We start from the raw sequence: 24,801 nt of genomic DNA on the forward strand, positions 1-24,801 counted from the left end.
ATAGCGGGGTGAGGGGAGGTTTGAGCCCCTGGACACGTGGCTGTGGGCCCGGCTCCCCTGGGGAAGGAGACCCCATACCAGCTCAGCCTCTCAAGTGCTGACCATAGCTTCTTCGTCCTCCCGCCTGACTTTCAGCTATGCGGTGACCGTCCAGGAGTCCTATGCACACCCCTTCGACCAGATCTACTACACGCGGTGCACAGATATCCTCAGCTGGTTCAAGTGCACCAGGCACCGGTGAGTACCTCTCTCGGGGGGTGGGCTGGGGAGGGGGTGCTGGGCCCTCAGAGTGTGGCTTTGTGCCGGGTAGTAAGAGTCTCCTGTAGCAGCCGTAGTCAATGCACTGCCGTCTGAGAGTCCCTGCTGAGGGCTTCTATCTGGCCAGAGAAGCTTATGGGCAGGGTAGGGCAGAAGTGCTAGAGAATTCCTGCCCTTGGGGCGTCTCTCACCCAACGAGAGATGGGGAGTTGGTGGATAAATCCCCTGGTTCCCTCACTGGAGGGGAGAGGGGAAAACTTTGAGGCGCATTCTACACATATCCCAGCATACCCTGAATTGGCTACCTTTTCCACCCTCTTTTTCCCTCTCCCCTCCCAGGGCTTCCTTACATTACCTCCCAAATAAACTCCTTGTCCTTGAATCTTTGCCTCAGGGTCAGCTTCAAGGGGAAATACAACCTAAGACAGAAACCTCAGAGCAGGGGTAGCCCCATGCCAGGGCATCTGGTTTGGAGAACTGAGCTCAGGATAGGACTTGGCACCCCCTCGGCACCTTGGCCAGGCTGCCCATGGGAAACACTCAGTCTAAATGACTGCACGGGGCTCCTGCTCCCTTGTCTGCAGCGCCCCCTGCAGGTCACGCCATTCTCTCATGTTGCTGGGGGAGAGAGGAGAGGAAGGAAGAGAACACGTTTTGTTGGATGACCCCGGGCATCTTTATTTTGGGATTCCCAGGGTACTCATCAAACATACAGTGATCCTTGCCCTGCCTACTCACAGGGTCCAGTGAGGTCAGGGATGTGAAAATACTGGGAAAAATACAGGGGAAGATGGAAAAAAGCGAGCTGTTAGATCCGTGCAAGGTGGCACTATTATCTGAGGGTAAGTGGGGGAATGAGGGGGACGCCATCCCTTAGGTTTCTTTCCTAGTTGCTCAGCATCTGTGTTGGTTTCAGATTCCTTTTGCTTCCTCCTCCTGGGCCTAGTCCCTCTTTGTGGTTTATGGCTAAATCACGGTGGGTAGCAATGTGGCTGGGGAAATTTGCTCTACGCTGAAAAGCCAAAGTCCTGGTTTTCATGTCTGAGCGTAGGACACGATAGCTGCTTTTAAAACCCTTACTGGCTTATTCCAACATCTGGGCCACTTCAGGGTTGGTCTTCATGGGTTGTCTTTTCTTTAATATAAGTGATATTTTCTAGTTTCCTTTTTCTTGAGAGAGTGAGAGAGAGAGAGAGTGAGAGACAGCGTAAGTGAGCATGTGTGAGCAGGGAAGGGGCAGAGGGAGAGAGAGAGAAAGAGAGAGACAGAGAGAGAGAGAATCTTAAGTAGGCTCCGTGCCTAGCATGGAGGCCGACACAGGGCTCTATTTCACAACCGTAAGTTCATGACCTGAGCCAAAACCAAGAGTCAGACACCTAACTGGCCGAGCCACCCCAGCGCCCCTCCAGTTTCTTCTTATGTCTAGTAATTTTGAATTATATTCTGGGCATTATAAACAGCAGAGACTGTAGAGACTGAGTTCTGTTATGTTCCACCCGAGAGTATTGATTTGTTGTTGTTGTTGTTGTTATTGTTTTGTTTTAGCTCTCAGTTAACCTGGCTACAATCAATTTCCCGTTCAGTATTTTTAGTCTTAGCTGGACTGTGTGGGACCTGTCCTCCACACACATAATTCAGGGGCCAGGAGTTTGGACAGAGACTTTTGTAACGAATATGGGGCTTCCTCTTTGCTGTTCTTTTTTCTGAGAGGGGTTTCAATTTTCACTTTTCAAGTTGCTGGACTTGTGGTGCTTCAAACCCGTAAGGCCGGGTGCCTTCTCTCTGAATTGTAGCCGTCCGGAGTCCTTGTTGACTGGGTCCTGAACTTGGGCTCACCTTGCCCAGTGTCATTTCCTTTTTCCCAAGTGGGTATTTCCCTCCAGTATCCACCTTTGTTCTCTCTCCAGCGCCTTCTGGTAGTTGTTTTTTTATATTCCCCCCAGATTTCATAGTTGTTTGCAGGAAGGTTGGCCCAATAGGAGCTAGTCAGCCATTATTACATCCCCTTCCCCTCGCCCTTGACTGTGAAATGAGGAGGTGGGGCCCAATGCCCCCTTCCAACTTCTTCGGCTGTGCCAAGGTAGCCGCGTGTGGCCCCAGCCAAAGGTGGAGGTGGAAATAGAAGCCCTGCTCCCTCCATGAGCCCTGTCAGGCCCTGTGCCAGTCAAGTTTGCTCTGAGGTGTGGCTCTGTTGGGTTCTTGGAGGCCAGGGCTACTATCCATCAGCGCCGGGGGGAGGTGAGTGAGTGGCTGCTTATTAAAATAGGCTGCATTCCTGGAACATGAATTATTTTGCTAAATCATTGAGTCGCCTTGCAGCTTTCCTGATGACCTAGAGTGTGCGTGCTGACAGCTGCACCATCAGTCTGCCTCAGTGCAGAATGGTTTGTTTAAAGGTAGCACCCTTCTCCCGACAGCCTGGGCCCTGGCCCCTTCCCTCTCCTGCTTCCCACCCCGGTGCTGGGAGCAAGCAAGGGTCTCCCAGACCAAAGCCATGGGAAACATCTCTGTCCCGGCAGGCTTTCACGGTGCTAAGACCACCCGCCCCCCGCCACTGGAAGAGCTGAGGGATAAGCCTGTGTGGTACGGCGACCGGGTTGGATGAAATCTAAGCCAGCCCTACCTCGTTCTTTATCTGAGAGGCCTACACCACCCCTGAAATTGCCAGGAGCTGCCTTCCTGTGCCACGGAAGTAGCCTCACTGTGAGGCCGGCTTACTTCCCATTATGGGCTTTTGACAAAGTAGAATGCCCTTAGTTTACGACATTCCCAAATATCATAGATTTCCCCAGAAGCCCTGTACTGTCATTTGTCATAAAGCGAGGGCTTTAAGGACTGGGAGGGCTGGCCCAGCCTGTGCCGTGGGACTCCCTTCCTACGTTGGCCTAACCCTCCATGGAAAGCAGGCTGTAGGCGACTCCCATGTCTGGTCCCTGATGCTCTGCCCACTGAGGAGGGGTCTGCAGGGAAGGCTCCCCTGGGGTGTTGGTGGGGGAAGTGAAGGGGCTCTGGCTTCAAGGCCCAAGGACTTGGGGTTGAGTCGTAGTCACATGTCATGACCTTGGGGAGTTACTTCCTCTCTCTGGCCTTTAATGGCCATTTCAGTCTCTTCCATTTTGACCCTGTGTGTGAGGAAGGGGCTTTGCCTGTCAGTACCTCATTTTGACTCCCTCTTAAGGACTCACTCCACCCACCATCCATTTACCTGGTCTTCCTCCTCACTCTGGCCTTCCTGTATGGCCAGCCAGCCGCCCTGTGGGAACTGGCACAGGACAATAAGGGAAACCTGGGGGCACTGAAATTAGACTGATCTGGGTTCGAATCTTGGCTCTGAAACTGATCCATTGACCTTGAGCGAGTCATTAACTTCTCTGAATACCAGTTTTCTCATCCATAAAACAGAAGAGGGATACATAAGACAAGAATAAAAAGCCCTAAAAAGGAAATAAAATAAAGGTGACATAGTAATGCTACCTGCCTCGGGCAGAGAATGGAATGAGATTTCGCCTATAAATCTCTGGCGCAGGAGGAAGTGTCAACATCTGTGTCAGCAGAAGAACGGGAATGCGAGTCTCTGACTTCCAGTCCAGAGTTCCTGCTCCCTGGGCCTTAGTTTCTTCCTCTGCAGAGCCAGCGGTCAGTTCTGAGCCTTCCGAGGGCCGAGGACATGTTATTTTGGGGTGACGGAGGTTAATCTGCTCCCTGGGACTGAGTCAGACTCGGGGGACCCTTTGCTGACCCCGTTTTGGTTCTCCAGGTGTGTGGACCAGTCCCTAGGAGGCCGTGAGCAGTCTGCTTGTTGGGACAGACACTCTCGGGTTCCACACCTCCGGTCTAGGTCACCCTATGAGCTCCTCTGGGGGTCTTTAGGAGAGCCCCTCCACCCCCCACCCCGGTCACCTTCCACAAGTACCCCAGAAAGTATCTTCCGAAACCCTGTTCAATATCACGCTGAAGAGACCTGGGAAAGTCAGCAGGTGTAGCAAACCCCGCGTCAGTAATACATTCTGCATCACAATGGCCCAGATGCAGCCATCGATTTTTCTTTATTGTGTTCCTTCATATTTGAAGCCGCCGTGCATTTTAAAGTAATTATTGAATGGCATCCTCCATGTGGCTTAACACAAATATCATTCTAACGGGAGTGATTGATTTTCAATACTTTCAAGTGGCTTTCTCCCTTGTGCCTTAGGATCAGTTACAAGACGGCGTATCGGCGTGGCCTCCGGACCATGTACCGGCGCAGGTCCCAGTGTTGCCCTGGCTACTACGAGAATGGAGACTTCTGCATACGTACGTAGGGGCTGCCTCTGTTCTGGCCTCGCTGGGGTTGGGAGGCGAGGGGAGAGGACAGAGAAGGGAGGTAAGCAGGCCTCAGCCGACCTGAGGGCTCCAGAAGTCCCTGCCTGCTGCTGGCTCTGAGGGGATCATGGGTCTGGTATAAACACATTGCGTGGGATCACATGGGAACATGTGGATCACATGGGATCAATGGAAGCAGGTCAGTTCCAGGCTTTGGTAGGGTCAGGAGAGAAGTGGACCCTTTCGGAGAGGGTGCTCTGAGGAGCAGTGGGGAAGAAGGGCTGAGTGGCTGGCACAGATCTGAAGGGCTCCAGAAGGCTTTGTCGGATGGAAGGAGACTTGAATGGATAAACGGTGACGAGATGGATGAGTGGATGGATGGATGGACGGATGGATAGAGATTGGAAGGGAGGAAGGAAGGCAATCTGGACCATTGGATAGCAAGACCATAGTACCTAGAAGGAGGATAGCAAGAGTGAGACAGATCACAGGGGGCCGGTTCCAGGAAGTGGGGGGGTTTCCAAAACTGATCGGGAGACACTGAAAACAAGGGGGGTGCATGAAAGACACATGGAACCTCTCCCCCTGTTTGTCTGCAGTGGCTCAGTGCTCTTCGTGTCCCCAGAGAGTCAAGGGCTGAGTTTCTGGCAGCTTCAGGCCCTCTGGGTGGGGGTGGGGGAGCAGTTCTGTGCAGTGGGAGATACCCAGGAACCTGCAGATCTGAGTTCTGGTCCCAGCTTCTGAGGCATGTGGCTTTGGGCAAGTCATTTAGCCTCTCAGGAAGAATGACTCCAGGGCCCTGTTGGAGTCTAATGGACTCTTTCCCACCACCTCTGACAGGTGTAATGGGGCCAGGATGGGGCTCTCCTGTGGGCAGTAGAGGGTTGCCACTGTGGGAGAGTGTCAGAGAAGCTGGGAGCCCCCCACTATTAATGACAGAGGGGAATCCACCCCCAAAACTTCTGCCTCTTCATTTGGAGGCAGATTTGGTGAGTGATGTTCCTTGTTAGCATTCTCCTTGCCCTTTGGGTGGGTAGAGTGAGCCAGCACCAGAGAGACAGTTTGGGCAGGGTGGGCGTGTTGGTGTTGGGAACGAAATGACAATTTTCCCCTGCTGATGTTACGTATCCCCTCTTGCTGGAGAAACTCGATTCTAATTGCATTACGGGAATGAAAAAAAATGCTCCCACAGGTGCGTTCACTGATGATGGTTTTGCAGGAAAAATACAAAGATACCCAAAGCCATCCCCAAAAGTCTGTTTCTCAGGAGCAGGGCAGAGGACCGGGCTGGGACAAGGCCTTGGCTGGCACGTCACCTGGGATGGGGTTCCTATGGGGACCTGGGTGTAGATGTGAGATCGAGACCAAGCTTTACTGCTGTTCTGTCTGCCTGGAGGAGAGCGAGAGCCAGGTATGGGTGGGGGGGGTGGGGGGTGAGGGGGGGGTGACACAGGACTCATAAAGCCTAAGCAGAATGGATGTGAGTGGCCCTTCGGGGCTCAGGGCACCAAGATGGACCCAGGGAAATGATAGAGGGAATTCAGATGTCAGCACGGGGCTCCAGGAACAGATGAGCACATTTCTTTTCTAATTTCCATTAGCGGGTGTTGGTAAAGCTCTTGGAAAATGAAGACCAGGGCAGAAACACTAAGTGTCCTGATTGCACAGGCCCGGTCTTGCTGACTGGGAACGGCAGCTTGTCACCTCCTACCTACTCCTTATGTAACGGCCAGGTACTGCCTGCTGAGCTGGTGGCCACAGGCCAGGCCACCTCCAGGAAGCCAGCGAGAAAAGCCAACTTGAGGACTGAAGGCTTTTTCTGAAGGGGGACAGGAGAGTTTCAGCAGTGGGATGGGGCACTGGGGCATGCGGGGTACTGGTAGTGCTGACCCGGAGGGGCAAGAGTCACACAGGCCTGGGTTTGAGTCTCAGCTCTGTCCCTCCCAGCTTCTTCCTCTTTATGCTCCTCCTCATCCTCTTCAGAGCACACCCCCTGCGCCAGGCGCCGTTCCGGTCACTTCATGTGCATTGATGGATCAGCGTCTCACAACAGCCCTCTGAAGTAGGTACTCTTACTTCTCCTATGTTATAGATGGAGAAACTGAGTCACAGAGTGAGTAAGTAACTTGACCAGGGTCGTACAGCTAGGAAGTGGCAGAACAGGGATTTGAACCTAGGTTGTCTGGCTCTGGAGGCTGCCGTGAACCTCTCAGGTGGGCTGCTGCCCTCTCTGTGAGCCTAGGCAAGACGTCACCTCTTGGAACCTCAGTTTCCACTCATGTGAAATGGGGATAGTAATAACCTCTACCGCCAGACACAGGGTAGGGGCTTAAAAAATGTCAGCTCCCTTACTCCATGGCTTTGGGTCTTAACATTTTCTCACTCTTGGCTTTTGTTTTAATTCTCCAGATCACCATGGACCCTCTCCCTGGGAAAATGCACATGACATATATAAACCTATGTGCATACACACAGCCCTTCCTTTGCACACACTGGCAGTGGGTTCATGGATCCCTCACATCCCTCAGAGTCTTTGAAACCCTGGTAAATCATTTCTGCCATGTGTTCATGTTTATCCACTCGATTGACACTGTCGCTTGTCGACTTGTTGCCTACGCACTTGGGTGCGCACGAGAGATGGTTGCTACCCCGAGGGGCTTGCAGCCCTAGCAGAAAGAGATGATCTGGCACACAGATACATGCCCCCAGAGTTGCAGATGCTTCAACGAGCATCTCGATAAAGTAGAACCGAGTGGAATGGAGAGACTGTCTTCTTCAGCCATGTCCACTTAGCGAGAGTTAATGAGACGTCAGCTCTTGACGGAAGCGTGACGGGAGAAGCCCTTGAAGGGTGTGCCACCAGCATTTATTAGACGCCTATCGTGGCCCACCCACGGTGCTGTGCCTTGGGATAGAAGAGGTGTGGTAGAAATAGCTCCTGCCCTCGTGGAACCTACAGTCTTGTTGGGAAGGCCAGGCCACATGCAGAAAAATCCGTGGACAACAGCCGGAGAAGAATGTGGGGAGAAACACACAGACCGGACACGCTAGGCGGGAGACCATGCTGTGACCTGCTGTCACTCGGGGGGCTTCGTGAGGGTTTGGGCTGGATGGAATGGTATCTTTGGGTGTGGATGGGAGAGAGGGAACCCCGTCAGCAAAGGCGTGGAGGCAGCTGGCCTGAGACCACGGGGGTGGGGGGGTGGGGGAGGCAGATCTGGCTGGGGGAGGGGTTGGGGGAGGCAGTCATTCATTTCCCAGGGCCGCCCTTGCAAAGCAGCACTGCCTGGCGGGCTTCCCCACCAGGAGCGTGCTGGCTCCCACCTCTGGAGGCTACAAGTCCAAATCTGGATGTCAGCAGGGTTGCTTCCTTCTGAGGGCTGTGACCGGAGATCTGTTCCAGGCCCCTCTCCTTGCTTCTGGTAACTCCATTCCCCACACAGCCTTCTCTGTGTGTGTGTGTGTGTGTGTGTGTGTGTCTCTCTCTAGGTTTCCCCTTTTTGTAAGGACACCAGTCAGATTGGCTGAGAGCCCACCCGAATGACCTTGTTTGAACTTGATTACCTCTATAAGACCCTATCTTCAAATAAGGTCACATTCTGAAGATTTGGGGGTTAGGCCTCCAATATACGAATTTTAGGGAGGGAGACAGTTGAACCCGTAAACAGGTGAGTGTTGGCCATTACTAGCATTCTCTTGTTCCCGCCTATTGCAATGGGAAGAAAGGAGGGGACCAGCCAGCCCTCACACAGGCTTTGCCAGCCGTCCGGGTGCGAGTGGAGACCCCAGGGGCAGGGAACTTGCATGAGGGAAAAATGGTAGCGGGCAAGTGAGGGATTGTGCCCAGGGTGCCAGATGAGAAGCTTTGCAAACCCAGAAGAAGCATTCAGGAGTCGATGCCCTGCGGCCCCCTCCCTCTCCAGTTCTCCTTCTCCACCCCTTGGGGACCAGAGAGACTCCCAAGTTCACCAGAACCTGGTGAGAACCCATCTAATGCCTCAGGACTGAGGCACGAGCATATTACCCATGCTCTGGGTAGGGGTAGGAGGGCATCATCTTGCCTCCAAAACGGCCTTTTTGGAGCCCGTTTCTTAGCAGGTAGTAGGACACCGGCCCGGGAGTAAAAGCCGTGGCTGACTCTGCCACCAGCTAGATGTGCAGTCTTGGGCGAGTCGCTTTGCCTCTCTGGCCCCCCGTGGCATAGGATGGATCATCCCTGTGGGTGGAAAGAGTAAAGATGAAACCGTGAGCGAACGCGTCCTGAAATGCGTAGAGCTTGATAACATGCGTGGTGGCACTACTTTTTCTCTTCTTTGTGCCATTTCCTCTGCCCCAGAACTGCCATCCATATCCCAGAGGCCTTGGCAGCCCTTCTAGAACCTTCTGCACCAGAACTGCCCACCCTGTCCCTTAGCTACAGGTACGGCTGAGTCCCATATTTCCTAAGGATCATTGGACCCAAATGGCACTTCTCTCTTTCTCCTTTCTCGTGAGATAGGCCAGAGGGCACCTTTGCCTCACAGAGCCGGTTTTGTCACGTAGGCGGTGGTGTTTGAGATATTTGGGGAAACTCTGCTCTTTGAAAACGTTAGGTTGTATCAGACTGGATGGGCTTGGCTATGATGCAGTAACACCCCGAATCCCAGTGGCTTAAAACAATAGACTTTTCTTCCTTGCTCATTTTGCATGACCACTGTTGGCTGGCTGGGGCCTGCTCGCCCCAGGACCCAGGCTGCTGGAGCACGAACTTTGCAGTGTTGCTGGTTGCCATGGCAGAGAGAAGAGGGCTCTGGCGGGTCAGAAATATTTAGTGAGCAGTATTAGGGCTTATCACCCTACAGATGCCGTGGTAATCACAATTCACTCACGTGTGTTCTCGAACACCTGATAACCTAGTAGAAGATTCCCCTGGAAGACACGTTTGAACACAGACTCACTGAGCCCCAGCCCCAGTCTCAGATTCAGAAGATTGGAGCTGGGCAGCTAGAGAATGTGCTTCTGTAACAAGTTCCCAGGTGACGCTCATTGGGAACCACACTTTGAAAACCGCCGAGGATGGTGGGAAAGCAGATTGCTTAGCAGGTGCATCCCATTGGTAGTCAGGCCCTCTCTTGATGGGCTAGAGGAGAGGGCCTGCTTCAGAGTAGCCAGCAAGGAGGGGGAACTGGTCTGCCTGATCCCTCCCTCCCTTCCTCCCCTTTTTCCTTTTCCTGGAGGAGGTAATGCCCCCAGACTTCCTAAGTGGTGTCCTCCGGCCCTCTCACTGGATGCTTGGAATCCCAGAGCCAGCCTCCCCGCAGTGTGGGTTTCGTCCTAATCAAGAAGTAGAGGAATGAAGCTCCAGGCAAGTGGCTGACGGGCCCCACACCAGCAGCCCTCCCCACTCCCACCATTGATTGGGGGCGGAGGAGGGGTGCAGGAGGCGTGCAGGAGGGGTGGGGGAGGGGGTTGCTAAGCCTCCTGGAAGGGAGACCGCTCCGGCTCAGTGTGCATGTCCTGGGATGGCTAAGGGGGAGCCGGCAGGGGACGATCTGGGATACTGGCTGCACTGAGGGCACCCGAGCCGTGCTGAAGATTTAACTAACTCCAGCAAACTCCTCACACCATTTTTGGGATTTAAGTACCCCTGCCTTATTATCGCAGTTGTTTTTACAGCGGATTGTTGTTTAACTGTGAATTCAGCTCCGGTTTACTGACTTCCTTGCTCTTCGTCTCTCCTCGGGTCTCACTCCTTGCTAGATTTGGCCTCATTCTTCTCGAAGGGCCATCTGTGTGCAGGAGTTTTTCCTGGGAGGGTCCATGAGCGAACGCCTCGCGTATGCTTTACTTGTCTGAAAACGCCTTTGTTTTACCCTGACTCCTGAGTGGTGCTTTAGCTGCCTGTGGAATTCTAGGTTCTCTGTGATCTTCCCTCAGGGTCTGAGGATGTTGTTCTGTCGTGTTCTGGACCTCGTCTTTGCGGGCTAGCGCTTGTGTGGGTGTGGAGTTGCTTTCGTCCACACCGTTTGCTCCTCAGACGTATGTATCCCTTGAAGCTAAATTTTCAGGTCCTTTATCCATTCTGGAAAATTCTCGGCCATAGCTCTTCAAATGTCCCCTGTCCTTCATTCGCTCAGTTTTCTCCCGTTGAAGTGCCAAAATGTTGGATACTTATTCCACTTCCTCTCTCTCTCCTAGGCTTTTTCCATCTCCTTATCTCTCCATGCTGTATCTTGGACATTTTCCTCAGATCCATTTTTCAAATCCTTTGGCTCTGCTAATTACCCTGTCTGTTGAGGTCTCCATTTCAACAACGGCATGTTTCATTCCTAGGAGTATTCTGTTTTCTTCAGATCTACAGGTTTGCTTTTTTTTTTTTTCTGTGGTGTCCTGTTCTTTTTTTTTTTTTTTTATGTTTTTATTTTTGAGAGAGAGAGAGAAAGTGAGCAGGGGAGGCGCAGAGAGAGAGGAGGACAGAGGATCCAAAGCGGGCTCTGTGCTGGCAGCAGTGAGCCCCGTGTGGGGCTCGAGCTCACGAACCGTGAGATCATGATCTGAGCTGAAGTTGGAGGCTTAACCAACTGAGCCGCCTAGGTCCTTTCATTATGAATTCTAATCCTTTGCTTACTGCTTTAACTATGTGAGTTGTATTGATGGTCCCTTTCAGATGGTTCTATCTTGAGCTATGCTATAGAGTCAAGATCGTCCCATCTTGGGTCCATGAGTTTGGTTAGCTCAGAGTATCCGTTCTGCTGTTTGTGGAGATAGCTGACTCTCCCTTGTGATGGATTGTTTCCCCATATAGGTTGTAGTTTCTTTTTTCTTGTTTTTCTTTTTTTTTTCCTTCTTTATCGCTGCGAACTCTTGAGCTTTTTTTCTCCTCCCCCACGCCCTGGGGTGTGCACGGGCCCCACCCATGAGTTCTGCGTTTTCTTAGTAGGCACACGACTGTTGTTCACTGGCTCACGACCAGTCTCTGCACTGATCTCTTGGTTTGGGATTTCATGCTGAGGCTGGAACTGTGGTGAAGGCGTGGGATTTTTGTTTTTGTTTTTTTTTTTTGGCTTTTTCCTTTAAAAAAAAGATGCGAAATTCACACATGACACAATGGCTAATGGTATTGACCATTTTGAAGCGTGCGTGAGAGTGGCACTTAGTGCATTGGTAACGTTGTGCATCTGACACTTCTGTCTTGTTCTAAAACCTTTTCATCACCCGTGAAGAAGACCCTGGTCCCATTAAACAGTCACTCTCCATCCCCCGCTCCTGGTTTCTTGTTTCCTGTGGAAGACTTTCTGCTCATCCAGAATCCCTTATTTCTCACGTGGCCGGTGGGCAGTATTTTCAAGTTTCCCCTACATGGAGCTGGTAAGTCCCAAGGCCATCTGTCCCTGTGTGGGTGTTAAACCCCAGGCTCCTAGCCGGGACTGGGGGCTGCGGGCTGCGGGCAGCGGCTAGCTAGGTCCCATGCTCCCTGGCCTACCTTAGCTTCAGTATCTGCCCTTTTGTCCCTCCTGTAGACTCACTGCTCTTTCTTACACTTGGCGGTTTACCTTTCTCTCCTTAGAGCTCAGATATCTACATTTTTGGTTTTTTAGTTGTAAATTATATTTTGGGGGCATTTTTGTAGCAGGAGGGGCCTACATCAGCCCTTTCTCCGTGTCACTAGAACTGCACCTGTTTTATAGTGAGCGGTGGAGTCGGGGGGCTTTATAACCAGACCCATTGACGTTTAGGGCAGTGCTTTCGTGGACTGAGGGCTAGCTTCGAACAACAATAATAAAACGGTGTAACGTCTGGTGGTTTACCCTTAACTTTCCCTTACGGTATATCACTCACTCCTGACAGACTGGAGGAGTGTTACCACGGCCCTTGCACAGCAGGGGAAACTGATGCCAGGGAGGCTAAGTGCCTTGTCCAGTGGATAAGTGCGGCCCAGGAATTGAGGTCTGTGCTACTTCTAGTCCTTCACTTCCCCTCCTGCAGAGGGTTTCCTCTCGGTGGGAGGGACCTGCGGCCAGAAGAGAGAAGTGGGGCCGGACAAGAGGGCAGGTGAAAAGGTTTGTAGGAAGAGGAAGGGACGGAAGACAAACTGATTTGATTTCAGAATTTTGCTAAGGTGGGTGCAAGGATGACCTGCTAGGATCAAAGTGTGTGTGTGTGTGTGTGCGCGTGCGCACGTGTGTACAGAGCTGTGGGTCCTGTCTGAAAGCCTCTCTACGTAGCTACTAGGAAAAATCATTCCCTGCTGACCTTCTAGGAGGCTCCCCAGAGAATGCAGCCTGCTGACAGGACCAGAACCAGTGCTGATGCTTCTCCCCCGGGTCACCAGCACCTGGTGCTGAGCTTTGCTGCCTAGAACAACATCCATTCTTCCATCTGTCCATCCATCCATCAACATTTATTACCTATCTATGCCGTGAATGCACTATGAAGTCCTGGGGATAGAGGGATGAATAAGAAGCATACAGTCTAGTGGGAAATATACACACTTAAATTCTAACACAGCATGATAAGCACACTTTAAATAAGTAGGCAAGGTGGGGCGCCTGGGTGGCGCAGTCGGTTAAGCGTCCGACTTCAGCCAGGTCATGATCTCACGGTCTGTGAGTTCGAGCCCCGTGTCGGGCTCTGGGCTGATGGCTCAGAGCCTGGAGCCTGTTTCCGATTCTGTGTCTCCCTCTCTCTCTGCCCCTCCCCCGTTCATGCTCTGTCTCTCTCTGTCCCAAAAATAAATAAACGTTGAAAAAAAATAAATAAGTAGGCAAGGAAACCAAGGGTTACCGGGCTGGTGTGTGTGTGTGTGTGTGTGTGTGTGTGTGTGTGTGTGTGTGTGTGTGGCGGGGGGCAGGGGGAGGAGTAATGGCTGTTTAGCTGCCCCAACACATCCTCACTGAGTGGCCAAAGTTGGTGCAGCCACTACGATCTCCTCCCCAGTCTTGTGGGCTTAGAACATTGATTTAGGATGCCTCAAGTGGCTGAGCTCCAGTTGATGATGCACACTAACCAAACTCCTAAGATACTGATGCTTAACCCTGCTGCAGATTCATTCATTGCCGGTGAGCAAAGAGAACATTTGCTCTCCATCACTTGCTAGTGCTTTTCAGGTCCTCATAAAGAATTGTTGAACAAGCGAATCCACGGTAGGGCACCAAGGCCCGGGGGGTTCTCTGGACACCGCTCCTGTTAGCACCTATTTCGGATTCCCCAACTGAACTCTAGAGCACCACCTGTCACTCTGTCCCACTGGTTGTGATGCTGCCTTGCATGTCTGTCCCACTGACAAGTGAGTTCCTGAAGGAGAGGGACCATGTGTCCTACACGGGTTACTCCCAGGGCCAGGCACAGTGCCTGGCACTTAGTGCTGAATAATTACTGAATGAGTGAGTAAGAAAGTGGGTGAATGAAATAGACCCTGAGCACTGAGAGACCTCTTTGGGAGAAGCAACTATAACTCTGGGGAATTGAAGGGGGAAGGGAGATCCAAAAAGACTCTTTGAAGGAGGTTAGTTTTGAGCAGAATCTCAAAGGTGAGTGGGAACTTGCCAGGAGAGCAGGAGATGGGCAATGTTTAAGACAGAATGAGTTTTATTATTTTTATTTATTTTTAATTTTTTAAATGTTTATTTTTTGAGAGAGAGAGAGAGAGAGAGAGAGAGAGAGACAGAGAGTGAGCAGGGGAGGGGCAGTAAGAGAAAGGGAGACACAGAATCTGAAGCAGGTTCCAGGCTCTGAGCTGTCAGCACAGAGCCCGACATGGGGCTTGAACTCACAAAACGCGAGGTCGACCTGAGCTGAAGCCGGACGCTTAACCGACTGACAGGCCCAGGTGCCCCAAGACAGAGCATGAGTTTTAAATCCCATTTCTTCTCCTGGGTGACTCTCTGAGCATGTTAGTTAGCTTCTCTCTGCCTCGGTTTTCCTCATCTGTAAAATAAGGTAGGGCTGTATTAAGTTCCTGCCCGTTTGGGCTGCCGTGAGGATTAAAGGAGTCCCCACCAGGAAAGCATTCAGGGCAGGACCTGGCACACAGTGAGGGCTCAGTAAATGGTAGCTACTGCTGTTTGTGTTCTTGTTTTATGTTTATTTATTTTTGAGAGAAAGCAAGAGAGCATGAGTGGGGGACAGGGCAGAGAGAGGGACAGAGGATCCCAAGTGGGCTTTGTGCTGATGGCAGTGAGCCCAATGTGGGGCTTGAGCTCATGAACCGTGAGATCATGATGTGAGCTGCAGTCGGACGCTCAACTGACTGAGCCACCCGGGTGCCCCTGCTGTCTGTGTTCTTGGTGTGAAGAGGGCACTTTGTGGCAGAGGCACTGGTGTGAGCAGAGGTGGGAAAGAGCAGACGGGATCAGGGCATCGTCAGCAGGCCTCCGGGGCCAGAGCGCAGGAGATGTGGGAGAAGTGGTACTCGAGAGGGCTGGGTGGGCTGGGGCTGGACCCTCAGCACCACACAGAAGATCCTGGACAATCTCATGAGGGCCCTGAAGGGTCACAGTGGCAATTGCTCTGGGGGCGGCAGCAAGGGGGAGTCAAGGGGGTGAAAGACAAATCAGGAGGTGCGTGGGGATGGGGGAGCTGTGTATGGCTGTGCTCAGGCACCTTGGTCAAGAGGACACAGGGGATCTGGGGTCTGTCCGACTGCATTTTGCTGGCCTGGCCCTAAAGTTCCCTGCTAGGCCTTTCCCCCACCTGCAGCGAGTGCCAGCAGAGTCCGGTGTGCTGACGCAGCCGTGGAAGGATCTAGGTGCTGCTTCTTAATTACCAGCTGCAGCTGTAATTAAACCTCTGCTATCCGGACTGGGCAGCCTCTGAGGGGAAGCCTTAATTAGTGTCAGAACAGCTGGGCATTTATGTAAAGTCCCCTTCTTGGGTGTCTCGGGCCAGGTAAAGCCTATGAAGTAGCTAACCTGTCCCCAACCTGACTTCACCATTTTTCTACGGGAACTTCCCAAGGGCCCCGCTTGCCATCTTCTAAATTCCCTCAACATCTATGGGATGCCAGCTCTGATTTCTGGTCCGTGCTGGCTGTTGGCTGGTTCTCTGATGTTCTCCCTGTGCCCGGCCCCAGCGGCCTCCGACCCATCTTCTCCCTCCCTCCTCTGTGCTGGCCACCTTGCTCTTTGTGTATGCCCCGTGTGCCGTCCCCTCTGTCCGAATGCTCTTCCCTTAGAGAGCCATGTGGTTCTCGCCCTTATTTCACCCCATCTCTTCTCAAAAGTCACATTATCGGAGTCTTTCCTGACCACCCTATCTGAAATAGCAGTCCCCCAACCATCTTTCTGTGTCCCCTTATCCTGTTTTGTTAATTAACACTACTGTTACCTGATAGATGTGGAACATATATATTTTTGTTTTCTGTCTCCCCAACTAGATCATGTGTTCAGTAGGGATAAGGGACCTAGCTGACCTCTCTACTCTTAGAACAGTACCTGCCATATAGTAGGTGCTCAATAAATGATGAATGAACGAATGGACAAGTGAACTATAAGCTCCTGTGGGCAGGAGCACCCTTTTAAAAACATACTGTTGTGTGGTCTACAGTGGCTCACGGCGTACCACACCCAGAGTAGGGGCTCAGAAAATAGTGATCAGGTACCACCGATCCGAGGTCTGCCCCGCCCCCTCCCCTATTTTTGATACTTCGCTCCTGTGCCGCCCCCCGCCCCCCACACTGCTGCTTGCTCTAAGTGCTATACCCCAGGCCCCTCCATGCTGGGACTTCTCATCCCATATCTTGCTTTCCCAGGTCCCCTTGTGGTCTGTGATCCTCTCTGCTCCAGCCAGACACCCGAATTCTCCACACTGTCTCTCCCTGGGACTTCATTCCAGCTGCCCCTGCTCCCAGAACCCCTGGTCCTGCTTTGTCTAGCGGCTCTTGGAGACTCGGTGCAGAGCTGCGTGGTCTCTGGGGAGCCCCACCTGACGCCTCCCTCTCCCCTCCCAGTCCTGATCTCGGCCCCTCTTCAGCCCCACCCGTCCTCACTTATTCTTTCTCTCCCCGCACAGTGAGCTCCTTAGAGCCATGGCCGTGGGACTCCTCTGTGTCCCTAGCATCCACCACAGGGCCCAGCAGAGACACAAGCTTTGACTAGAAGACACTAGCCTTGGCTAGAAGAAGGACGTGTGGGCTAGCTTTTCCTGGGGACCCTCAAAGGACACCCAGAGGAGTGGTCTCTGGGCGGGACCCCGAGATCCCAGAGAGGAGGGTGACCTGCCTCTGATAGGGTCCTTGTCCCCATTTTCCTTCCCTCGGCCTCCCAGAGCCCCTCCCAGAGTTCTGGTGTCTGCATCCAGTGTCATGCTCGTGTGCGAAGAGCCTGGGGATCCTGCTCTGAGGCTCCGTAGGGGGCATGACCCAGGAGGCTAACCCCCTGGGCTGGGACTGAGCCTCCAAGACATGAGGAAGAGAAATTGCTCACGCGGTGCCTCCTGGTTTGTCAAGCTGCTTCTTCCCTCCTGGCTCCTGGCCTTTGTAGCAGAGAGCTTTCAAAAAGTGGCCATTAATGGGCTTTGGGGGAGGACAGACAGGCCAGCCCCCAAGTCTCCTCTACTCTTTGCTCTTTAAGGGAAGCTGAATGGCCTCTGTGAAGGTGAAAATGACACCTCAGAGCCTCCCTTTGCTCCCAGTGGCCACTCAGTCCTCTTGTCTTTGAAGAGCCTTGATCAGCTGCCCATCAGTGGCTGGAGGGGGGACTAGCTGGGAGAGCTGGACGCCCCTCACGCCATGCTGGCTGGGCATTGGCCAAGGCTCACGGAAGGCCCAAGAACCAGGTCCCCCCCCCCCTCCCACCTTGTGGCAGGCAGACATCCCACTGTCTCCACCTTGTCCGTACCTGGGGGTAAGAATGAAAATATTTAACCACATGTGTGGCCCTCCCAGCAAGAGGTTAGAATGGAATAGGGACCTTGAGGCCTGTTGTGGTGCCAGGGTTAACTCTGTAGGTGCCGGACTATGGGTGGGGAGGGGCGGGGGTGGCAATACTTACCAACTAGAGCAGAAGTATTTAACTATGTTAATAATCACCACCCTTCTCCCCAGTCTAAGTCTAGGCCTGAACCTGAAGATGTGATACATCTGCGCCCCGTATGTGATGTGTGGATGCTTCGGCATCTGGCTGTGTGTACGTGTGTGCATAGGAAGTTGTGAGTCTGCCTGTGTGGACGCTACTGCCCACCCATGAAAGGGTGTCTCGGGGCGCCTGGCTGACTCAGTCCGTAGAGCATATGACTCTTGATCTTGGGATTGTGAGTTTGAGCCTCATGTTGGGTGTAGAGTTTACTTAAAAATGAAATCTTTGAGAAAATTTTAAAAAGGGGTATTGGTCTGGCATGTTCTTGACAGCGCGAAGGTCAAGAGCGCAGACCCTGGAACCAGACTGCCGCCTCCTGCCTCTGTGACTGGGGGGCAAGTTACGTGGCTGCTCTGTGCCTCAGTTTACTCAACTGGAAAGTGCTGTACCGTTCCTTATGGGCTTGCTATGAGCATTAAATAAGTGGATATATGTAAACCAAGCACATGGTAAGTGGTGTGGAAATGTTAGCTTTTATCATTACGTGTGCACTTGTCTATTCGTGAGCACTTGGCTTCGCCATGTGGGAGGAGCTCCCCTCTTCCCTGCTCGGTGTGCACACGCATGTTCGTGGTGTATACACTTGCTGTGTGTGTGTGTTGCATGTGTGCCAACGAAAAGGGCCCTGGAGCCCGTGTCTCGAGTGTAGGTCTGCGTGCTTGTGTGTTTAGATTTTTTTTTTTTAACGTTTATTTATTTTTGGGACAGAGAGAGACAGAGCATGAACGGGGGAGGGGCAGAGAGAGAGGGAGACACAGAATCGGAAGCAGGCTCCAGGCTCTGAGCTGTCAGCACAGAGCCCGACGCGGGGCTCGAACTCACGGACCGCGAGATCGTGACCTGAGCTGATCGGGACGCTTAACCGACTGAGCCACCCAGGTGCCCCCGTGCTTATGTGTTTAGACAGCGTGTGTGTTCTCGTCTCTCTCGGTTCTCCTGAGAGTCACCTTCCCCATCATGCTTTCCCACGTTCCTTTCTCCTTTTCAAGCAGCCAGTGTTGCTGAATTGTCACCAAGGGAGCCAGAACTGTGTCTTTGCTCGGGATGGGGTGGTAAGGGGGAGCCAAATGACACCATCAATCTCCTTCTGGGATGGAGCAGACCTGGATCCAAGGGCAAAAGCCAGGGAGGCCTCCTCCTGCCCCTGGCCAGACCAAGAACTGCCCCTCCGGCTGCCTTTACCCTGGGCTGAGCTGATGGCAGGGAAAGGGAACGTCTCAAATCTGGGAGCCAGGGGGGGTCTCCAGTGTAAAGGCAGGCCCTCATCCCGTTGGTCTGGTCAGGTGGAAGGACCGAGGCCTTGGCCTCTGTTTATCCACAAGGTTCCATCGCCAAACAAACTGCAGAGGCCTGATAGTAAATCAGCAGTGGGTGTGATTTAGAGGAATGTTTGTTTGCTCAGCTAAGCTTTTGGCAAGGTAAATGCATAAGCTGCAGAAAATCTCTTGGAAACAGCCGCGGGGCTCAAACGCCCTTCAGTCCTCCATAAAGGATTCTCAAAATTATATGGACTAGATTAGTATCTCTATTACATAAAACCATTTCAATGCCTGCTCTGGGCTTTGAGAATAAAGTCACTGGACAGACCTTTTGTTGCCGGGTCCCGCCAGCGCTTGGTAATTGAAGATTTTCCTTTAAAAGTGTGTCAGGTGGAAAGAGCTCCTAATTTACTAAGTGGAGGGGCCTTTGTTAGGGAGAGTGATGCTTTGTTCTGCCTGTCCCTTTTAATCTTGTTTTTGCACAATGGACTTCTCTAAAGCACTACCAGCCGAGATGATTCTGGGGAGGGAAGCAGGGCTTCCCTGCCCTGTTCGGTCTGCGTCTTCTCTTGCTTCTCCTTCTTCTGGGCTGGGACCTCTATCCACAAGCCCGGGGACAGACTTTGTGGCTTCGCGGCAGCGGCTGCCCTAGTCTCTTTCTAATCGGAGCACACCCTCCTTTTTTAATTGCCTCTCTGCATGAAGCCCCGGAGGCAAGATCCAGGTTTGGGGCCACATTTGCAGCCGGTGGCTGGGTCTGAATCTAGATGAGGTCTTCAGCCCTAAAGTCAAATGCCATCTGGTGCCTGATGGGATGGTTTCAGTTGGAGGTTTTGCCCCAGTCCCGGGGCACTAAAGTAGCATTTGTTGTCTGAGAGTCCTCCCCGATACTGGCTTCTGGCTCTGAGGAGGTCACTGACCCTGGCTAAGAGGGCTGGGGTTTTGCCTGTAAGTTGGAACCACCCCCTTGGGGCTTGAGGCCACCGCGCCGCTGTCAGATGTGGGTCCCGGCCTGGCTTTCAGAGCTGGGAGTTCTCCTCCCCCTGCTTGGCCATCATCTTGGCTGTGCTGGCTGGGTACAGGATTCTACCTCTCTGGGCCTTAGTTCCTCATGGGTAATTGGAAGACGCAGAGGCTTTGAACTTCTGTGACATAGGAGTTCCACTGATGGTGACTGTGGGGCAGAGGTTTTTCTCATTGCCAGGTCCGTGGGCAAAGTCAACATGAGGCCTAGGACCGAGTGGATAGTTTGAAACGGGAACCAAGCAACAGGAGGAAGAACCAAACACAGGCAACATGACTGGCCAAGAATCATGAAACCGAGTCAGGGAGATCCTCGGAAATGCTTCAAGGTGGTGGACATACACAGCCCTGGGATTATCTTGACAAGTTTCATGTGACCCAGAGGTTCATAAGCTTCCCAAGGGCAGGACCTTCCTGGCTTGCGTCCTGGACCTTCTGGGGCTGGCACAGGCCTTCCCAGTTTCCCCTAAAGATTGAACTACAAGGCAGGGTGCGGAGAGGGGAAGGAGGGGCTCACGGTGACACCGGTCAAGGTGGAGAAGCTTGTTCAGGTGCACCAAGCCCGTCGGGAACACATCCTCCGTAACGACCTCCTTTGGTGGAGCGTCACCTTCACAAAGTGAGGAGCTGAGCAAGGGGCTGACTTTTGGGGGTCAGGTGGTCACTTTTGTTATCTCATTTTATCCTCAAGATGACCTTGCAGGAACTGTTCCTCCCTTTGTGCATGTAAAACTGAGCTTCAGAGAACTTAAACGCTTTGCCTGGGGGCCGACAGCTAGTTAGTGGTGAGCCGGTTTCCAGGGGATCGGCTTAGAGGAAGCAGGGACTGTGAAGTCCCCGGGAAGCTGACCTGTAAGAGAACGGGGTCCCCGCCCCAGGCTGGAGGGCGTGCTGTCCTTAGCACTCAGGCTCTCCAGCAGAACATTCAGCTGTGGTTCAGGCTCAGGTGCCTGGGTTACAGCCTTACTGTCCACTCCAACTAGCCGAACAACTCAAGACACCTGGTTCCCCTCTCAGACTTTCTCTTGTATACAGAATAGGAGCGTCGACCTTGTCCTACAAGACTATGTGATGGGGCTTTGTCATCGCTAGCCCCTGAGGACACCCGCCTAACCCATCTGGCAGTAGGAATAACAGTCTTCCCCTCCCCCACCTCTCCCTCTTCCTGCTGCCTTATCATCATCAGACGATAACACAACACAACACAAACTAGATGCTAGGCCTCGCTTCTGTATTAACTCATTTAATCGCACAACGCCCCCGTGAAGTAGGTACTGGTAACGTTCTCATTTTACAGATGAGGAAATGGAGGCACAGAATGGTTACATAACTTCCCCAAGGTCACCCAGCAATGAAGCGATACAGCCGGAAGCCAAGCCCAGGCATCTGGTGTTGGCTCTGCGCTCTTACCCACGCTGTTCTAGCCAGGGGCCTGCAGGTTCAGCTGCTACCAGGCCACATTTGGAAGCTTCTGGTATCTCTGGAGGTTGAGGGTAGGTGGTATTTAGCGGATAGGACGGTGGCTTCCGCTGTTGGGCCCCTGCAGTGTGTGGTCACTCCAGTCCCCAACCTGGCCACCTGTCCCGCTCGTTCTCTATGCTAGTTCCCATTTCCTGCTGAGATAGAGCCTTGTTTAAGGAGCCCCGCCACGTAGCCTCTCTTTGCCTCACTTTCCTCATCTGTGTGATGGGTGATCACAGTACCTTCCACTTAGGCTTATGAGGATTAGGTGAGTAAATTCACGTGAAATGATTGGAATCCGTAAATGCTTCAGTGTCAGCTCTTATTACCTGGTATGGCAGGATAATGCCGAGAGAGCTTTCCCGCTAGGCTGAGGGCAAAAGGAGTCAGTTTTCAGATCTGGGAAGAAGCCCTGTATAAGCGTGGGGTTGGGAGGTGGGGCACATGGGCCCTTCCCCTGACTTCCTAAAGAAAATGCTCGAAACCGTCGGAAAGGATAGCAAATAAATATTAACAGGCTCCTGGTGAGTGTCCCAGAAATGGGGTGGAGCCATCAAGCGTGCGGATCAGCTGCCTAAAGGGTGAGGCCCCAGCCATGGCTATTTCCTCTAGGACAGCACACAGATGGCAACATTCCCTCCTAGGGAACAAAGAAAGTCTTTTTCTGCATGTCTGGGGTCCAGCTTGCCAGGGTGTCCTGGAGAGAAATGGTGACAGAGAGGGGGGTCCAAGGACCCAGCCTGCTGCGGACAACAGGCATTTCCATCCAGAAGTGCTCTTTCTTTTCCGAGGGGCTTGCTCAGTGCATTCCTAAATCAAAGCTAGTCTTAAAGGTCTCCGTGAATAACTTTATAACGCCGATGGTGAAAAGATGTGTCTAAGGCTTGTCTGTCTCCTCCTGCCTGTGCCGAAATGAGCCTCCGTCAAAGGGTGGACGGTAGATGACCTCCGAAGGTCACTGCCAGCCCGGAACTCCGGGACGCGCCTGGGTGAGGTGAGGGCACACCCTCACAGAGGGGTGGCGAGGCGATTTCCCGGCAGCCTCTCTGAGTCTGTGATGGTAGGTGCACCCCTTGAGTGGGAGGCTGGCGGGCCTCGCCCACCTGTATTTACCTTGATGGAGCTTTAAAACACTGCTCTGACATGTGTACAGACCACACGTGGAGAAACAGGGATGCCTCAGCCGGAGGTCTTAATTACCCGCGAAGAACAAGAGACGGCTCTAAGATCTGAGAAGCAGCCTGTGCAAAGTGGTTCATTTCCCAGAGCAGGGTGCAGACAAGGGGAGCCATATGGCCCAGCGGTGGAACAGCTGTCTCTTGAGGAGGAACAATTCGGGAGCCTCCACCATCTGGGTGAATTACGGGACTTGCAATTCTCGTGCGTACGTTGCAGCCGCCCACAAACCCAGCAGTCAAGCAGGTGGATGATGGAGGGCGATGGGATGTCTCCGTGCCCGCTGCATGGCCATCCATCCCCAGAAACCCTGCCTCAGCGTCTGCCCCCTTGCTGAACTGTCCTGGCCGGGGCCTGCGTCTGAGGTCCTGCGGGCCAGGGCCCTGCTAGCTCCCCGGGGATCTCTACCATCTCCACCGGGCAGGTGGGGCCTCCACGTCCTCCAGAAAATACACATGTCATTCCATTAACGGTGGCCACCGCTCGCCTCTTTGGCAGGGCTGGGAAAATCTAGTTGAAGAGTGCTTAGTGGTTTGGGGCTGTTATATTTTCTCTGCTCTATGATCCGTGTTAGGTTAAAAGGGCCAGAGCTGCTTTTCCTTCCCACAGAAGATAACTCAACCTGGACAGGCTCCCTCTGGGAGAGTTAAAGGTGATGAGGGGCTTCTGGTTGGCTGGAACGGTTAATATCCTTCCCCCAAAGTGGCTCTCTTCCATCCCCAGCCCCCCAGCTGGTTGGAATGATGAATATATTCCAGTGGGTTCTCATTCCAAATGACAGCTATCTTCTGCACGTCTGCGTATCTGGTGGGGTGGAGGGGGAATCACGGGGTGGGGCCCGCGGTGTGCCCGCGCCGTGACAGGTGTTCCTCCGATCTTCCGGCAGTGCTTTGTGGTGGGTTGCGTCCTCTCAGCTCACAGATGAGGGAGCAGAAGCACAGAGAGGCCGAGTAACTGGCCAGAGGTCCTTGGAGCTAGGGACCGGAAGATAAGACTCAAACTTAGGCCTGTCTGACTCCAAAGCCAGGGTTCTTTCCTAGAGACTGTGCCAGACCTGGACAGAGGCAGATCTTCCAAGGCCGTGTTAGCTGAGGGCGCGCTTCTTAGGAAAAAAAGCATCGTGCCGATTGCTGTGTCTCAGGGCTCCTCGGTATCTCTCCCACCAACGAGCCAGGAATTTTCGTGTTAGAGTCTCTCCTGGATGATTTCCTGGTCTCCAGAAGGTTCCTGCTAAAATGTAGCTTTGTTCCCTGAGGAGGTAATGTGTTAACCTCCACGCTCCCCGGGATGGAGAGAGGTTGGTGTAGAGCTGGGGACTGTGATAGGGGAGAGGAGACCTAGGTGGAGGACGGTAGTACCCTCTCCCCTTGAAGACTTGATCTGAATCCAGCTCTGTCCCCCACCCTGATCCCTCCATGCCTCTTACTATGAGACTCAACGGTCAAAACATCACAACCGATCTAAGCGGGTCAGCCTTAGATTGACTGCCCTAGTCCATTGCCAGGGCGTCCCAGCGTGGAGGGAGCATGGCCTGTGGCCCCCTCTACGTCCCTCATTCTCTCTGGCTTGTGGGGATGGGACATAGGCTTAAAGCACCCTGCCCTCTCCCCAGCCAGAAGAATACCCTCTCCCCAGAGGTCTAGGGCAGGCTCTGGGTGCCCTGCTGTTCTGCCTGCTGTGCTATGTTCATTATGTCATCGTCACCTGTCTTCCTCCCTTGGCCCCCTTGCGGAAGTTGCCTTGAAGGCCCAGAAAGCAGGGTTTGGGTCTGAATGTTTCTATGTCTCTGTGGGGCTAACAGGCAATTGGAAGGGTTTCTTGATCATTTCAGTGTCTGCCAGGAGGGGACTTCTGGGAAATCAAAATAGCCCCTCCCCAAAGAGGCTGGGGGCCTTGCTTCCGCAGCAGAAGGGCTAGACCCAGGCTTTAGGGGCCGCCTTTTTGGTTCTCCCTCCCCAGAGACAATGAGGCCTGGTGGGAATGGGCAAACCGATCTCAGCCCACTTGGCCTTGTGTTCTGGGGCGGCAATGGCTTCTGATCACTAAAGCCAAGGAGGCTGGAGGTGAGAACTTCTTTCCTGCTTGGCTTCCCCCTTCTCCTCCGCCTTCATGAATTTTTCCTTCCTTGTGTGGAGGCCATCGAGAGTTCTCTAGTTATACCCAATGAGAGGGGAGGGCTACAGGCAACAGCTGCATCCAATGACCTTCAGAGGCAGCCAGGAGCTGGCACCTTGTCCTAAGATGGCTGCCTGTCCTCCGCTTTGTCTCTG

General features: G+C 53.0%; 1 protein-coding gene across 4 annotated transcripts in view; it reads left to right on the forward strand.

Annotated features, from left to right (window-relative positions):
- The window catches only part of MEGF11 (multiple EGF like domains 11), a 359,712-nt gene that overhangs the window by 129,042 nt on the left and 205,869 nt on the right, over window positions 1-24,801 (forward strand). For all 4 annotated transcript variants that reach the window (XR_006293259.1, XM_043555119.1, XM_043555120.1 and 1 more), the window contains exons 3-4: window positions 136-237; window positions 4,451-4,551. Coding sequence is in view for 3 of the 4 variants with exons in the window: in XM_043555119.1 (XP_043411054.1) it covers window positions 136-237; window positions 4,451-4,551 (203 nt within the window). In the remaining variant the exon portion in view is untranslated. The remainder of the gene's footprint in view (window positions 1-135; window positions 238-4,450; window positions 4,552-24,801) is intronic.

The sequence above is a fragment of the Prionailurus bengalensis genome, chromosome B3 (genome assembly GCF_016509475.1).
Source record: "Prionailurus bengalensis isolate Pbe53 chromosome B3, Fcat_Pben_1.1_paternal_pri, whole genome shotgun sequence".
Lineage (NCBI taxonomy): Eukaryota > Metazoa > Chordata > Mammalia > Carnivora > Felidae > Prionailurus > Prionailurus bengalensis.